The sequence below is a fragment of the Anopheles bellator genome, chromosome 1 (genome assembly GCF_943735745.2).
Source record: "Anopheles bellator chromosome 1, idAnoBellAS_SP24_06.2, whole genome shotgun sequence".
Classification (NCBI taxonomy): domain Eukaryota; kingdom Metazoa; phylum Arthropoda; class Insecta; order Diptera; family Culicidae; genus Anopheles; species Anopheles bellator.
In genome coordinates this window covers 4,100,867-4,118,201 of record NC_071285.1, presented here as the reverse complement: position 1 = coordinate 4,118,201, position 17,335 = coordinate 4,100,867, and the positions used below count along the sequence as shown (strand labels likewise).

Here is a 17,335-nt window from a genome sequence, read left to right as displayed (position 1 = left end):
TTCAAGTACACAGTCAACGGATTTTCTGACTCCTCCGGCGCGAAATAAAATGGGGAAGTAAAAAAAATATTAATAATTGCGTCGAAAGTGACTGAAACTCGACACCATTATTCGCGGCCGGGATTCGATCAGCCCAAACACCCGGCTCGGAATGTAATGCGTGCGTTAACCACGCCGTCAGAGCCCGGCGGATGTGTTAATGCCTTCGAGCGCCCTGCCTTCGGGAAAGATGGAAAGCCCGGGAACGCCGCCCGGTGCCAACCGGTGCTATTCGGGAAGGCTATCATAATTTGCCACCGCGGTGCGGGCCTCAAAGTTCACGGACGAACCACCTGCCACCACCTGACTGGGACTGCTGCGTGGGGCGACGATCGATTCCGCGCGAAGCGAATTTGAATATTTCGCATTCGCAAACAGGACGCAGACAGGGCGGCCGGTTTTTTTTTTCTAGGGGCGCTTTTCCGACTGCGAATAGCGGAAATGAGATGTGAAAAGTGGGACCACGATACAGGCGCAAGAGTCGAAAAGGAACTGATAAAACTCCCTCCACACACACACCCAACCCGGAGGTCGAAAGCACCGGAAAACGGGAAAATCCGGAAACGGGCGAAACTCGAAACATATCAAATCGAGACCGCTCACGAACTCGTGCTGCGCTCTTTAATTCCGGCCGGCTACGGAGTAAGACGAATGAAGGCAATCGTGTTAAGTGGCACCCGGTTCCGGGTGGGGAGCCATTTTTGAGTAACGGTTACCGGGGGTTGAAGTCCTCCCTCGTTTTGCTTAAAACGATGCGGCACCTTTCGTGGCACAGGGCAATGGATTATCTGATCCCTCGGCACCAGACACTTTATAGTAAAGAACTTATTAGTGTTTCTTTTGGCAACGTTTTAAATAATTGTATGGATCTAGTGGCTCTTTTCGAGGTTCTCCAAATATTAAGGACACTTTATTAGTTGGAATAAATCATTCATGAACTATCAGGGCAGCAGCAGGGGCCACTCCAATACTAAAACCCAACAACAGGAACGACCGGTAAGCTTATTTTTTATCTGCAGCCGGCATCGGGCAGAATCAATCAACTTAACCATGGCAGTGGTGCGTGAAATATAAACAGTGACTAAAATCTATTTAGAGTGCCATAATCAAATCCATAATGACAGCATCACCGGAGGCCATTTATTACAACCAACCGGAAAGAATATGATTATGGCACGTGCGTCTGGCGCAACAACGCCTCTCAGCCTCAGTCAGCAACAATGCACCCGGCGCCGGAAGGACCCGGCAGGACGTACTCTACGTGCGTGAGTAACGCAGAAAATTAATCACATCATAAGCTCCTTGCTCCATCACTCGGGGGGGTCGACGGAAAAGTCACACCCGTCCTCTGCTTAACAACCTGCCAGCCTGCCTCCGCCTCGTGCCGGGTGATTAATGGCTTTTCAGGTGCTTGAGACAAATTGGCTTTTAACTTTGGCCTGGCCCGGGAAAGCTGGCTGAGCACATGCAAAACCCCCCCGGCCGTGGCAAACGGGTGAAACAAATGACTTCCATCGGCTCCGTCGGCCGTCGGGTTTGTTTATTTTGCAGTTTTATTTACGCCCATTTTACCATTTGCTGCAACATTTACACGTCAGCGAGTAATGAGAAAAATATCACCAAATTTTTCACCAACGACGTTTAATGTCGGGCTCGTGGCATGAGCGGCCCTTCAATGGATCCTAGTAGGCCCAACCAACTGTCAGGCAGGCTGACGCGTCAAACCGGGGGAAGGTGAATTATTCATCGTAAAAAGTATGATAAGCCCGCGGAGAAACTTCTCTGGGCCCAGGGCTGGTTTGGGCCCTGAAAAGGGAACGTTTTCCCCCTGTTGTGAGCCATTCGCGCGCGCAGGACGAAGATTACTTTCTAAAAGATGCAAATTTTTGTGTCGGCCCACGCGGTCGGCCCCAGGAGCCTTCCGGGAATATGCGCGGAGCGAAGGTGCGAAGTTTTTGTGGCCAACGAGCCCACCGATAAGGTTTCGGCTAATGCACCGTTTCTTAGTAGGCGCCCGCCCCGTGGTAACGGTTTTTTTCCTGGCGGTACGCCGGGTCCCGGGTCAGAGATCTGCAATTCCTGATCCATTCCCGAGTCCAGCCCGGCATACTTTGCCCAGCAATTCCAGCGCTCGTCACGCCCCACGAGGGGTGGCCCTTTTTTGATCCCTTGAGCCCAGCAACGCGACGCGACATACTTTCCCTTCCGGTTTTGAGCTGACCTCTCCCGTTGAGTCTTTCTTTCGAAGCCCCGGAACGACAGCAGGTTTTGCTAACTCTACACATTCGTGGTCAGTATTTGTGTCCCTTTCATGGCTTTAATCACAGGTTAACCCGTCCAATCGAAGATTGAAGTCCGAAATTTGCAAAAAAAACGAATCATACAATCGAGCAATTTTCGTGTGACATCCGTCACTCGAGGACAACTGTAATTCGAAGGGGCCACCAGTTTTCGAAAGACCGTAGCCGCAGCCAGCCCACAAAACCATCTGCAACGATGGCGTATTTTCTTCGACAATGGTGACCGTAACAAATGTCCTTCATCCCATCGTCCCAATTCTATTCCGGTTCCGGTTCTGTGTGCCTCGAAGACCGACACGCCGGCCGGTCACACCAGCCGGACCGGTCGTTAAAAGGGCGAATAAACACGCATGTCCCGGGGCGTTTGTGGACGGGTTGCAACTGCACACCGCCACCCGGTCCGTGTCCGGAGGATAATTTACTGCCCGATAGCCCAAGCCCGTCTGCCGACCATAACCTGTTTTTCATTCGGTCTTAATTTTTGCTACAAGAACGCGGCCACCCTGAAGAAAGAGGGAAAGGTCGGTTGGACTGGCCATTTTTTGGTTCCTTTCTCGATCCCGGGACTGTTGTGACTGTCGGACGGTCCGGCAAATTCTTGCATTCCAAATTTGAACGATAGCATCTCGGGGCACGTCGTCCATGTTTTTCGGGCCAAAAGGACCCGGTGGAAGTCTCCTCCCGGCGGGAATGTCAGAAAGCGCTGCTCTCACACACCGAGTAAATCAAGCGCAGTGGCCACCGAGGACACAAACGGAAGCCGCCTTCTTCCGTGATTTATTGTCTGCCAATGTCGCATTTTGATGAGCATCCGGTGTCTGTCTGTCCGCCACCATAACGGAGCCGGAGACGTTACACCGGACAGACGGGCAAAGTGTTCCTTCGAGGATACCCGAGGACGAGCTGAGCCAATTGTAAATGGTCAGTAGCGGACTGTCGGGCCTTTTGTGCTAAAGTTTATCCAAAGGAAGTATTGTTCCTAATCATGGCCCAGATGAAGAATCGGATCTCTAGTACACCCGATTGAATTTCAAGAAGTTGTCCAAACTGTCCCCCGGTGGGAGTTTGAATCAGACCGCAAACGTCAGTGTCCCTACAAAGGATCCAACATTCCAGGGGGGGAGGGGGAGCGCTGCCCGCTTTTTAAACAAATTGTGTCTGTTGCATCGCTCTCATCCTGGAAGGTCTGGAAACGCATCCGCAAACGACAACGGACATCTGGGCGGACCGTTACACCTCGTAACTGGAAAATTCAATTACTCGTGTGGTGGTGAAAACTGGTTTCGGAGGACCGTTTTTAGCCCACTTCCGGTTGCAAACCTGAGCCACACGCCACGCCACAACGGCCACCGGTTGGCGGTAATGCGCGGCCACGTTCCGCGTTTAAATTACAAATTAATAGCCACATCACAAGTGCCGTCGCCGGTGAAACCGGAAGCCCTGCGTCTTCGGCCACCCGTCGTCTGGCCAATTTTTCCCTTCGGCTCGGTTGAGTGTATTTTTCCGGTAGCTGCCGGATACCTTTGCCGCACCCGCGCCCCCGCGTTTGCCGTGTGCAGTTTCATAAGTTTCGTAATTTAATCATCTCACCAACGCCTTCCTTCCGGTGTGTGCTTCCTGGTGGCTGCAAGAACCTGCATCCTTGCTGGCACCGGGCTCACAGAACGCCAAGATAACCAAGCAAGCTCCGGTTTGCTTAAGGCCCGCGCGGGCACGCCGTTGGCTTTGCCATCGTTTGTCGTCCTTTTTCAAACAACCCACGGCTGAAGTTTTTAACGCATTTTCCGGCACGCCTGGCACTTTGCACGGATGTCACAGACTGTGCTTTTATTTGCACGCTTCCTAACCCGCGCGGGAGTCGTCGGGGCCGGAAGTTGCTGGTTGCTGTGGAGAGCCCGCGTCATCTATCTGGTTATTTATGCATTGCACTAACACCGCAAAATAGATTCAATCAGTAACGCACGAACGCGCCGCCGGTGCACGGGGTCCCGGGTCGGTGGCGCAAGGAAATGTAAACAATTTTACACTTCCTTTCTCCCCGGGGCACATGCGGACTCTGCAGCCGACGATAAGTGGAATTTATTTCCGTTTGCTAGTTTCTCCCGCACCAGACGCGGCGAAGGAATATTTCATCGTTTAATGGGGACCGACGGGTTTCGTGTTGCATTTGGCGGCCATTTTCTTGGATTAGTAATTTGGTTAACTTGGATGGCTGGCGAATGTTGCGATAGTTAGCGGTGCAAGTGTCAAGCAATGTTCTGCTATTGGGCGATGCTTGTAACCATGGCAACAGGAATGAAATTATCAACTTTAATTCCGAGTGGCCCAAATTTTGATTTACGGGAATTTTCCGATTTTCTTAAGCATGAAAAATTCGCTCGCCCAACATGGGTTACTACGGTTAGTTGTATTTCACAACTCTTCAGTAGCAACAATCCTTCACATCGCTTAGTTATCTAATTTTTTGCCAACGTAGTTACAACCAAAGTAACCTTTGACAGTTCCTGGCAGAAACAGTGGTTCTAGTGCCGCCATCGAATAGCGTTGATGTGACTCCGTGGAGTGTATAGAATCACATAAAAACTCTTCCCGAATCCACGCCTTCACGTGAATAAAACGGTGATTTGTGCACTTTCGACCGCATAGTTCGCCTGCGTCTAACACCAGGCGCCTCCATTAAACGCCTCCAAAACGGCAAAAGGATACCGACCATTCCCGTGCGCACCGGAGCGCACCATTTTGCGTGGAATATTTTAAAGCATCGCAACGATTCCCTGGCAGTCACCGTCACACCAACGCTGCTCTCTCGAACGAACGAACGCTCTCTCGAAATATACGAACGACCAGGCGCCTCCATCAGGCCAAGGTGCAGCGACGCAGAGACGATAACGGCATTCTTCCGGCATATCGAACACACGTTCTTTCAATCTTCAGAGCCACCGTGTCAGCTCGTCGAGTCGTCTCTCCTCTGTCGCCGCTTTCAGCGTAAGTCACCTGGAGGTGAAATGGAATGTGTCAAGCGATATCCTGTCCTTCAATTCCCACCGTCCGACCGACGGAAGCAGACGGTGCCTGGCCATTTCGGCACGTGAAGAATGGATAGCGAAATTGGTTAACCATACACAATCCTTTTCCCCTCCGTGTCGCAGCCTCCGACCCGAGGTCTCCCCGGTCCCGACCCTCGGCCGGAAGCTCGCTGGCTGCCAATTTGTTGACATCTGCCTCGAAGGCTCCGGGGTGCTTTCGAAGAGCCATTCGAAGTGTCGTGTCTCGATACATTTCCGGAACCGACGGCCCCCGATCGCGGTGGAGGTGGAGACAAAAATATGCATCGTCGACGTCTTCCTGACACACCAGATGCAGCTTCTCCGGCAAGACATCAATCCTGGTGACGCGCCAACCGAGCACACCGTGGTCCCGCTCCGTGTGATCCGTGTCCGTGTCGTTCCGAACCAATAAAATCATACACGGCGGGTGGCGGGTGCATCGAACCGGATGGGTCCCGGATTACCACGGGAACATTTCCGAGGGGATTGACACCGAGCACCGGCAAGGCATGTTCTTCAAATATCCACACAAACATTCGCCCCGTTTTTGGGCCCCATCGCGCGATGTTTTCGATGTGGCCAATATGAAAATGGCGCCCAGCCGAAACCGACAGATGCATTGCCCTTATCGGATGCCATTTGGCCACCGATGGCACCACACGGCGTGCCATCGATCAAGGCGCCCCTCCCCACCCCGGATTCCAGGCTAGGTTCGCATCCCGAAACCGAGCATTATCAGCATACTTCAGACGATTTATCTGCGTGACGATTTGTTTTTATTGCATTCCCATTCGGTCGCGCTGTTCGCTTATCGTGCCTGGCAGCGGGCCGCTAATTGAATATTGTGGACTATTTCTCCTGCTCCGGGTTCTGTGTGTGCCAGTGGGTTGAAAAGAAAATTTGAACTTCGGAACATAACTACGGGACTTCCCACGAAAACACTCAAGTTTGTGTCAAATATTTTCACAACATTTTGTTCCTACGACTTCTTTTTTATTTTGTCTCTCGAAAAATGCCCCCAAAAATCAAGGGGGCGGCGGATTTTACATTCTAAAAAACTCCTACTTCCTTCGCAGAAACGATTACCACCAACCCCCTGGCTGGTGCCTGGGCCCACCCGGTTGCCAAACCACCGATTACTCTACGTGACTTTCCACGGAAAGCAAATCGTGGAAAACTGCCGTGGCGTTACAAGGTAGTGTCTGGCGGTGCCCCCAAATCAACTTCGGTGGCCCACCATCACCACCGGGCAAACAATAGACAAAGATAAACGTCATAACAACCGAGAATCGCCTTCGAAAGCCTCCGAACTCCGCGCGCCATCGGTATGCATTGGCATGAATTAATTTGTTGTCCAAAGTTTTAGCTTCAGCCAACCGACAACGACGACGACGAGCTATAGTTTCGAGGCGGACTTTTCGCGGTGCTCTCGCGGCCACCGAAGAACGACTCGACGACGACGACGACAAACAGATGGGCGAAGATCAGCTTCCCGGAAGCGAACGAAAGAAAGAGAGCGAGCGCGGAAAAACTTAAGGAAACATGAAACTAAATTGTTCACACAACGTCGGCAGCCAACTTTACCGCGCCCAAGAGCTGTGAGCGAGTGTTTGGCAGATAAAAAGAAGAATTGCTTCACAGATTCTCACACAAAACAGCCCTCGGAGGGGCCCTCCGATTTTGCTCCTGCCGGGCTAGGGACTGGCTGCCAACCTGCCAAGCCGTTTGGCCACCGCATCGCTGACAGCCACGAAACACATTCTTTTTTTTCTTTTTTTTTGCTCCTAGGTGCAAACAGTTATTCGTACAAGTTTCTGGCCACAAGTTCTTTGGGCCAACCTCTCAGAAGCAGCAGCCAGCCAGCAAGCAAGTTCTACTTTTTATTTGGCGAGAGTCTCGCCACAAACCCGGTTGACGTAACTCCCTCATCGTTCTGTGTGCCGAAAAGTTCCGTGAAAGTATTAAAAAATCATCCCATCCGTCACATTTAATTGAAAACAGCCCTCCCCTCGCCCCCCCGAAAAAGGCTCGAGTGGAGTCAATCGGGCTGATGCCACCACGGTACTAAAAACGTGAATGAAAAGACAATACCAATTTTATGCCAATCTCCGACCAGCCAGAGAGCGGGTCAGAGACAATGAGGCGCCCGAATGCTGCAACCCAACATGTTTTACTGCCCCGGCAAGCCGGCAAGAAATAAAATGCCGCCACAGCTTCTTCGGAGCGGAACTCGGGCCAAACTCATTCCACGCAGCGGCAGCAGCAGCTGGAGCCAACCTGTCTGGTGCGTCAGTTCGGCGCCACCGCACTGGAATGTAGGTCGACCGGCCGACCGTCGATGGAAATCCCGAGCCCGATCCCTTTGGCGCTTGGCGCACAGGCTGCCAAAACGTCCGATTATCCGTCGCCGCCGCCAATGCTTTTTCATGTTTTGCATTAACGGCGGCCCCATGATGCTGCGTCGCGGATGCGCGCGTGGGCATCCTTGTTGGCCGAATCGGTTTCCGATCGATCGACCGCGACCGGCACCGCCACAAAAAAAAACCGGGAGGACAAAAACAATGATGAAAGATAGCTTTCCGTCCCGAAGCGATGCTCTCGGATGCTCCGATAACAACGGATTCCTTTAATGGCCTCCAATGAGCGATGGGGATCGAGCCCTTTTTTCCCTCACGAGCTTTGATTCACGTTCCTCCACAGAGTGGGCCATCGTCACAGGTCCTTAAGTCGTAGAATAGAATTTAATGCCTCTGTTCCCGTTCTAGTTCGCGCTTGGGCAACGAACGCCCGGCGGCCTAATGGGCTGGCATCACTTCGAGCTTCGAGTGCCTTAAATTCTAATGACTCATCAGGCTTTCGAAAGGAAGCATTAGGTGGCATTACCGAGGGAGCTCACTCGGTCGGTCTCTAGATGGCGCCAGATAAAAGACCGGACTTCCTGGTAGTGCCCCTAGTGGAGCCAGCATCCAGCATCAGCAATCAGTCAGCCCGGAGATAGCTGCCAAAGCCGAGCTTGTATTGAGTTCCGTTTCCTCCGTTAGCCAACCGGCTGACCGGCGCTCCAAAATGGGCAGATAATTTCTGACACAACTTTTAAGCTTAAGTTTCGGTTGCATATTTGCATGGCCCATTTATTGTTGGTCTGGCCCTGGCCCGGTCCCCGTGTTTCACACCATACGGCGGGCGTCTGCCACACAACGATATGACGTTAAAAATTAATTAAAAACACGCAGCTCCATCTCCGGATGACGATGATGAATGGCGTGGAATGGTGGTGGTGCTGGGTAGCAACAAATATGTTGCTGGGCCACCACCACCACAAAATCCATCATCCATCGGAGACCATGTTCTAGTTGACCGCACCGACGGACTGGACCGGACCGGATCGGGCAACGAGGACGTAAGATATGCTCACATGTTGTACACACCTTTTTTCCGAGCCTCTCAAATCCGGGGCCCCGTTCTTCTTGCTGTCCCCGCCAGGACCTCTCGTCCTTCGGCCCGGAGTTTTTCTTCGCTCCCAAAAGTGTTGTGTGCGCCAACCGGTTTTTCTATTGTTTTTCTGCCGTGAAATTGGTGAAAGTTTTATAGCATCGTGTGTTGCTTTTGCCTCGCCGTCGTTTTTGCTCGTCTCTGTCGCCCTGATTTTTCTGCTGCCACCTTTCCGAATATGCCTGTTCCTGTTCCGGTCCCGTATTGTTGTTGGTGGTGGTGGTTCGCCTAGTGGTCGTTGTTTTTCTTTCTAAGCCCCAGATTTGTCATCCAGATCGCGGAATGGATCGTGTGCCGTGCCACACAACAAAGAACGCCACGCCTGGATGCTAGCGGATAGTGCCAGCCAATGTATGGAATTTTAGTAAAATGGGAAAAAGCGAATCTGGCCATCGGGACATCACAATGCCCACACTGGCACGGGTGGAGGGGCAGGTTGCAAAATATATTTCATGCAAGTTCGTGGGGGGATGAGCGCAAAAATGGGGACGGTTCCAGCGAAAAACCCTCGGCACGCCGGATCAGGAAATCGAAAAAAGGTACCTCGCGCTCGGCTCCGGCTTGGGCTGGCCCCGGCCAGTACAAGTCAACTGCATAATTGAGTTAGAGAGCACACAGACGATGATGATGCTGTTTGGTGGCCTTCGCCAAAAAAAAGGAATGGGACCCAGCATGTAAACATCGAAGTAAATCTACGCCGAAAACCGGGACCGGCGCACGTTTTGTAACATCAAAAGGACCCATCCTGGCGCGCGCGCGGTTGAATCAATAGCCCAGGCATTAGGTGGCCCACGGTATGATGTGACTGTGGTAGAATAAAAACAAACAGAACCACACATACACCGGTGGCCACACTTTGTCACCCGGGGTTATACAAAAAAGCGACCCGTTTGACGGCAATAAATTAACACACTCAATAGGGCGCGCCGGTGCTCTTTGAATAATTGCTTAATCAATGGGTGATCGATGCCTGGCCGATTGTGAAGAAAAATGACCCGCGGTGGAGTGCTTTAATGATGCCGCCATGCCGTGCGACTCATTCGACCCTAAAACCCCGAACCATTGGTTAAACACACACCGTCACACCGGTGCTTGATTGTAACAATAAATTAGCTGCGTTTTTTTTGTTTGCGTCCCGCGGCTGACAACACAATGCGGCGCCCTATTCTGCCATATTTTTTTTTGTTGCAAGCCGTCCACGGGTCACAATGAAACCACATCGACACGCTAAACAAACAGGACACAGAAACGGACCGGACACTGACCACGCGGTGCGTTGTGGAAACATTGCAAAATATTACCCGATTGCTGGACTAATCTAGCGGTGCAAATAAAATGCTGTTCAGCGTCCGGTCGGGCGGCCTGAGAACACCGGAAACCTCATCAAGGCGATGGCGATGGAAACCCAACGGGGAAATGCATTTGAAATTATTCACCCCGGGCCCGGAGTGTGGTTCGCAATCTTCGGAAAAGTCATCCGACCGGACACCGGAGTACCTTACAGAGACGGCACGCTCGGCATCGGAGGAATATTTAATCTGCCCGTTCTCTGCAACATGTCGCCACCGGATCCAGATCCAGATGGTGTAGTGTGGCTCCTTCTCCCCGGGCGGAAGTATCACACACCGAAGTGCAGAGCGGAACTTCTTGCCTTCGTGGATCGGATGGAATTCAAATTAATTCATATGTACAACGGCAGGAGGCGGTCGCCGTCGGAGTAAATTAATGGTAAATTTTTAAACCACTACATCCGGCCAGGACGTTGGCCGCAGTAGCGCGGAAAGTAGCTTTCAATAAAGAGCTGCGTGAGATGGTTCCATCTAATTTAGCAACTCACTAAAGCGCTCAAGCGCAGCTATAGTTTTGGCCATAGAAACCCCGGCCAATAAGTCACCTGCCACCACCGCGGGAAGGGCGTTCCTGCCCGAGGGTAGTGTTGCTCTTTCGAAACGCTAATTATCACATCTCAACCGAACACGAGCATCCCACTCGCCCGGCAGATCCTGCAGGCGAATTTCTGCATAGCGATGGAGCCTCGTCAAGCACACGGACGTCACTCAAGGAGTGACGTCCTACTCCTACGGGCGCTGTTCCGGTGCCGGAGTCCATATTTATCATTCTTTGGCAAACTTCTGCGAAAGCGAATCCGTTCAACCGTTCAATTTACAGCAATGCTAACATTTACATACCGCTAAAGGCGCCTGTGAGGGGTCCTGTTCGACGACAAGGATCCGCTCGGCGACCAAGTGGCACACACATATGAAGCTATCCCCGATTGATGGATAGCTCTCATTAGACGGCCTGGCCTGGGTAATTGCATTAATTGCTGCCAGAAGTGGCCAACCAGTGGTGACCACGGAGCGACGGGATCGCGTTATCACGTAAGATGTCCGTGGCGCCATAATTTGCTTCTTCTTTTCCGGCCACCACCACCGGAAGCAGATCGCGGAGCCAGATTGATTGACAGTGAAACCCGCCCCTTTGAGCGTGCGGGTGAAATAATATTTAATTAACAACATTCTAACCGGTCACACGTCCGGCCAACTTCCACCGGACACCCGACCTGCGATAAAGAACTTCCTGGCTGGCGGTCACCTCGCCCCACCGGGTGACCCATGACCGAACACGGCGAGACCGGGCGTCTGCTAATTTAATTCTCTTGTCTTGCGAAATTAATCTTTCTAACGAGACAAATGATCCATCAATCGATCGGCGGAACCGGACGTATTGGCAGTCGAAAACAAACCCACCAACCAACCGACCATCACAAAAGAAGAGTGCCGGCAACACGCTTCCAGTCAAGCGGGTCAAGCCCCGGGGGTTCGGCCGGCATCCCGGGAAGGCTCGGGAAACCGGAAACGTGAGAGGAATATTGCCAGATATTGATCCGAGCTTTTTCGGGGGGGTGGCACCCGGCCACACAGCTGTCTTCGGGGCTCCTGGGCCTCCTATTGCCATTCATTATTCTGTGACTCCTGCCCTTTCGGTGGCAGATGGCCACCGGGAAATGAATGAAGGCAGCGCCACAAAAAGGACACCGTTGGTAGACTGCCTTCCGGCAGTGTGCAACAGTGTGTTCGGCCTTCATTTTGGTAGCCACTCCCGGCCACATCTTCCCAGATCGGCCTCCCCCCAAAAAACACGTCCGGACCGGGGATGGTTGATTGTTTAATTCTGCCAGGCCACACGCGTGGACAACATTTTGCAATTAAACCCAATCTGCTCCCATAATATTGCTTCCTGCGCCTACCGGAGATACGAAGATAAATGGGAGGCCCAAACCATTAACATGGGGCTAACGGAGAGATGGAGATGGATACATTTTCTAATTTCACGTTTCGACTTTTAATTCGTTTCAGTGTCCCGACGCTGCCTTCGATTGATAATTAATTTCCATTGACCCCCTTGTGGGTTGTATTCTAAAATGAGACACTCACCACAAGCCAAATCGGATCAAGTTGGATCCGTTTTATTGGATGAATCTTCCAGCCAGCGTATCTTTACGATCGGTTAATCCTTCGGTGGTTTAAGGGTATAATGAGTTTACCCAGCCAGCATTCGATTAAATCGGGAAAATAATTAATATCAACACACTGCGAAGGAAGAGGGAGATCAACAAACTCGGGAACGGAATCTTTAAAACATCCGCCAGCTCCGCCTGTGGCAATCGTCGCCCCATTATTGTCCTTAACTAATCGACTCACTTACCGCGGCCGGAATTATGCATTCCACTTTCAGTTTTTGCCTTTTTTTTCTCCCAGCGCGACGAGCTGCCAAGGAATTAGCACCGATTCTTCCATCCGTTCACGTGCTTCTCGCCCATCCTTTTTCAAGAGCCACTCAATTAGTGGACATTTAGTGGAGAGAACTGATTTACATAATTGATTATCGTATCGAGTCGCACACGGCCACAGGATGGCACACAGAGCCGTTCGACGTCGTTTTTGGTGTGCCAAATTGTCTGCCGACCCAACGGATGCAACACACCCGGAGCACCCGAAACTAATTAACAGTTTTCCTGCCGAGCGGCGAAAAGAAACTCGATGCACGTAAAACTTGTGGAAACTACGAAACCAACCGGGCTAGCGCACAGAGGTCCGCAGGACTCGAGGACACGATGCGAACTACTACTGAACTTCACTGCTCACGTGAAGCACCGTGAAGTGTGTTCTACGTTGCTTCGGGCGCAGAGCCTACGTTGAATCAGCTGTTTCGATGGCAACCGAAAGCGCCTTCGATGCCTCTCGGTTGCCGAAGGACACGAGTGAGTACACCCGAAAATGTTTACGTTTGGAGTATTGGGACGCTGGTATATTAAATTAGTATGAGTTCGGAAGACTGGAAGCGACAAAGAATTGAAGGTGCATGAAATAGCGAATAGATTAGCGAAATTCTTCTGAAATGGATAAAAAGAAACGTGAGATCTGATGCGAACGTGGGAAAGACGCGTGAAATCTATTCTACGCAATCCGACGAGTCCAAGCTCCGAATGCTGAAATAGTTTGCTTACAGCTAACTGTGCAAATTGCGGCTGTTGTTTTCTTTCAGCTAGTGGCAAAAATTGTCGTTTTGCCAAATGATTGAAAACGGTTTTTTTCGAAATGATAAAGAAGGAAGGGTGTCATAAACTGACAGCATTCAGTCGGATACTTTTGGAATTCGGAATTGATTATTATTGCGTTTTGGTTATGTGTAATAATAAATATAAAATAAATAATGGTTATAATAAATAATCTTCTCTTTTAAGGTTTTTAAAATATTTAAATATCTTAACATATACAATTATCCATGACTGTTTCCTACCCCTCACCAATTTCGTTTATCTCGCTCTAGCAGCAGCTATCCCTCTTCTGTTCACTTCGAAATTCGAAAGTCACTTTTAGAGGCCGGGAACGCAAAAATGTTTGGTTTGCGAACCTACGAGCGAAAACCAGGGACCGGGAACGCGTTTCCAAATCTTCATGTCAGAAAATACATTTTTTGACGTTGAGAAAAGCGTTTTTGCGTTCGCTACGTTACGGTAATATAATAATTATAATTAAATCTCTATAATCAAGATAATAACAACAATATAATAATAATACGTTGATACGTTAATACAATACGGTATTATAATAGGTTGTGTGCAAGGCCTAGAAAGTGTTAAGTGTTTTCTGCGCGACTACTTTGAAGGTTTCGTTTTGTCCGTGTTTTGTTAAGTCTTATTTTCCGTCTAATAAAGTCCATCACGGAGCACATCGAGAAAGGATTGTAAATCTCTCCTGAATTGCTGCGGATTGCCGGTGCACCGTTGCTTCGTTCTGTGGTGAAATGGTGATTCGCGATCGGTGATGCAGTTAGCCAGTACGAAGCGTCGTTTTGCAGGCAGAAATGCACTCAGAGGAGCCGGACAAGAAACATGCGAAAACGCGGCTACTAAATTGTTCCGCAAAGTGGTGACAAACACGTACGCAGAAATGGCCTCGTTGTGAATGTTTTGCTAACCCTCTTCCCGTGAATTGCGACCCGCCGTAAGTTTGTGTTCTCCGTGTTTTTGCTGTGTCAGCCATCTCCGGGATCGGGGGATCGGGTGGGTTGTGTGTGCGGCGGAACTCGCGTCGATGACCCCAATTGAAACGCGGAAATAGTTCCTATTCCACCGTAACGTTCACCTGGCCGCAGCGTTTGTGTATTTGTGTGCGCTCGGTGAAGTGAGGGAAGTAACGCAAACGCATCCATCGCGTGATATTATTATTGCTTCGCGATTCGAAATTATCGACATCGAGATCAGTGAGCCCAATAGAGAGAGCCATGTTTGTGGTGGTGTGGTCGTGAGGTTCTCTCTCTCGCTCTCGTGCGTGCGTCACGTGCTTGCGTCTCGCTTTCGCATATTGTATTGGCGATCGGTTTATCGATCGCGTAACGCGCAAAGTGGTTCTCCGCGAAACTATTTTTAAGCCGTTTCTATGCTTCATGCGCCCGCGATCATTCACATCTCGCGCGTGTTCGGTTGGCCAAAAGGCACAGAAAACTAGATCGCTACGCAACACCCCGCCGGCGGGTGCAAAGTGCTTCTCCCCGTTCGTCGCCTACTCATCGCTCGAATTTCTCACTCCGAGGCGACCCCCATCAGCACCATGGTTTTCTCCAGTTATAACGGAGCCTCGTACCTGCCACTGGACAACGACCAGAGCATAACGTTCTACAAGAACGAAAACCGCCACTTCCCGACGGCCATCTCCCTACCGACGATGGCCACGGTTTCGGGTGCTCTGCGGGGGCTCGCGGCATCCTCGCCCAGCAGCATGGGCAGAGGGGGTAGCGGTGCAGGCGACCACCACAACATGAGCACCACCGATTTGCTCACCGCAGCGTACCATCAGCAGCAGCAACATCATGCAATCGACGGCGGCAGCAGCGGCGGTGGTGGCGGTAGCTTCGCCGCTGCCGGTGATTGCCCTTTCCGAGTTCAATCACCAGCGGGCACAACAGCACTTCTGGCGCCAGCGTCGCAACAGCTTTACCGGGGAGGAGGCGGCGTTGCCATGTGCGACGACTTTCAACCGGTTGCTAATCTGAACGGTTCCTCCAACGGCTACTACGGTTACGTGCCAACCCTTGCCCCCGTCGCCGGAGTTCGCAGTCCACCGGCGGCCGCCGCACCTCACGCCCAAAACAATAATGTATTGCGAATGGCCCCGGCCGATGCCGATAACGTGGGAGCCACGGCAATGTACAGCACCGGTCGTAGCCTGCTAAGTCAACCCCGACCGCGCTTCCCAGACACTGCCACCGGTGGCTTCAACAATAATAATAACAACAACAACGAGGTCCACTTTGATGACCGCCAGGATGATCGTCTGCAGAGAAAGCGTAAGGAAGTTGGCGGCAGCGGCCAGGACGACGAAGCCATGGACGACGCTGTGCACACCGGCGGCTCAAATCAGCTGTCGATCGACGAGTTTCATCCGAAGCGACGAAAAACGGAAGCCGAAAGCATGATGCAGCCAAGTGGATCGTCGGCTACTACGTTTTCTTCGTTTCCATTCCCACCTGCGCTAGGTGAGTTCAAAATGTCGACTCCGAATTCCTACGACGAACACGTTTGATTCATGACGATTCTTTTTTGTGCATTTAGCGGACCCTCTTTCGCGTGGGCGATGTGTCGAGAATCGAAATTATAAATAAACTTTTGCTGTTTTATGGCAGGCACCGAGAGGCACCTTCAGCCGGTCAGCGAAATGGAATGTCAGGAGCACCATCATCATCCTCCGGGCCAAAGCGCAATAGGAGCGGCCCCGTTTGGATTTCCTGCGCACCACCACCAACTTCAGCAACCGCACCCGCACCCGCAACACATACACCAGAACCACAGCCACGGTGGTCTTGCCACTGGCCCCGAAGCGAGCAAGAGTAAATATTTCGACTCGAACCGTTGTATGATGTCTCACATGATCTAAGACGCGTGATCCTCTCGCTCTCCGTTACTCCGCGTTTTGCCTAAATGGAGGGCAGTGACCAAAATCTCAAGATGAGCTCATTCGTGCGATATGAACAAGAGAGGCTTGGATTTTATAAGATGTCACTGTGAGTCACCGGGGCCACCGGGGACTCACGACATCCGCCTGAAGCCCTGCTTAAGAAGGTGTTTTTGCAACCACCACCTATTTGTCGCTATTTTCTTCAACTTTTTCTGCGATTCACGGCGTGACCATTTTTCTTCTTATTTCTCCTCTTCTTTTTCTTTCCGTGCACATTATTGGCGTGGCGGCGTCAGATTGCGAAATGCCATCCAATGTTTTCTTTGCCAACTCAATGGCTCAGTGTCGCGAGCCGACAAAAGGATCTCGAAGCAACAGCGAATCTGTGGATTTGTGCGCCCGGTTCCCGGTGTACAGCAGCCACAGCAGGAGCCAGGTACGTCCTGGTGGGGACGACGGGAACCACGGGGCCACTGGGGCCGATCAGGACCTTCTTTTCCAGAGTCTACACGGAACCGGGGGAAACTTTCTTCGCCTCGGAGGGGAAGATCGGACCGGACACAAATAGTACTAACCGAATACACTGACATATCTGTAGGGGAATGCGCATTGTGGAAGAGAAATTATAATGAATTTATTCTCGTGTGCGATTGGGCACAAAGCAAATTACAAAATAGGGGCAAGAAAACGAGAATGATCGGTGATGAAGCGAACGCGTCGTGAAGATCGTTTAAAGGATGTACTTAAGAATAGAATAAGCGAACACTATCCATTCACGTACGGATGCATACTAAATGGTGCTATACAGCAATTACACTACGGACGCATACTCTAAGGTTTTGTAGCGGTTCACGTATCTCTATTTTTTTAAAGAACGAAATCAAAACCGGAAAGCTAACTGAGTAAGAGTGTGATATAAACAAACATAAACCCGGACCGGAGCTTTTCCTCAAACACAATAACGGTTATCCACTTCCTGTTAGACTTTAGTGCAAAA

General features: G+C 51.1%; 1 protein-coding gene across 1 annotated transcript; it reads left to right on the top strand.

Moving 5' to 3' along the window:
* The first annotated feature begins 14,013 nt into the window (after window positions 1–14,013).
* On the top strand, window positions 14,014–17,303 carry LOC131214905 (uncharacterized). The gene is made up of 2 exons (XM_058209244.1): window positions 14,014–15,919; window positions 16,067–17,303. The coding sequence occupies exons 1-2, from the start codon at window positions 14,995–14,997 to the stop codon at window positions 16,315–16,317; spliced, it is 1,176 nt and encodes a 391-aa protein (XP_058065227.1). The 5' UTR covers window positions 14,014–14,994; the 3' UTR covers window positions 16,318–17,303.
* The last annotated feature ends 32 nt before the right edge of the window (window positions 17,304–17,335 follow it).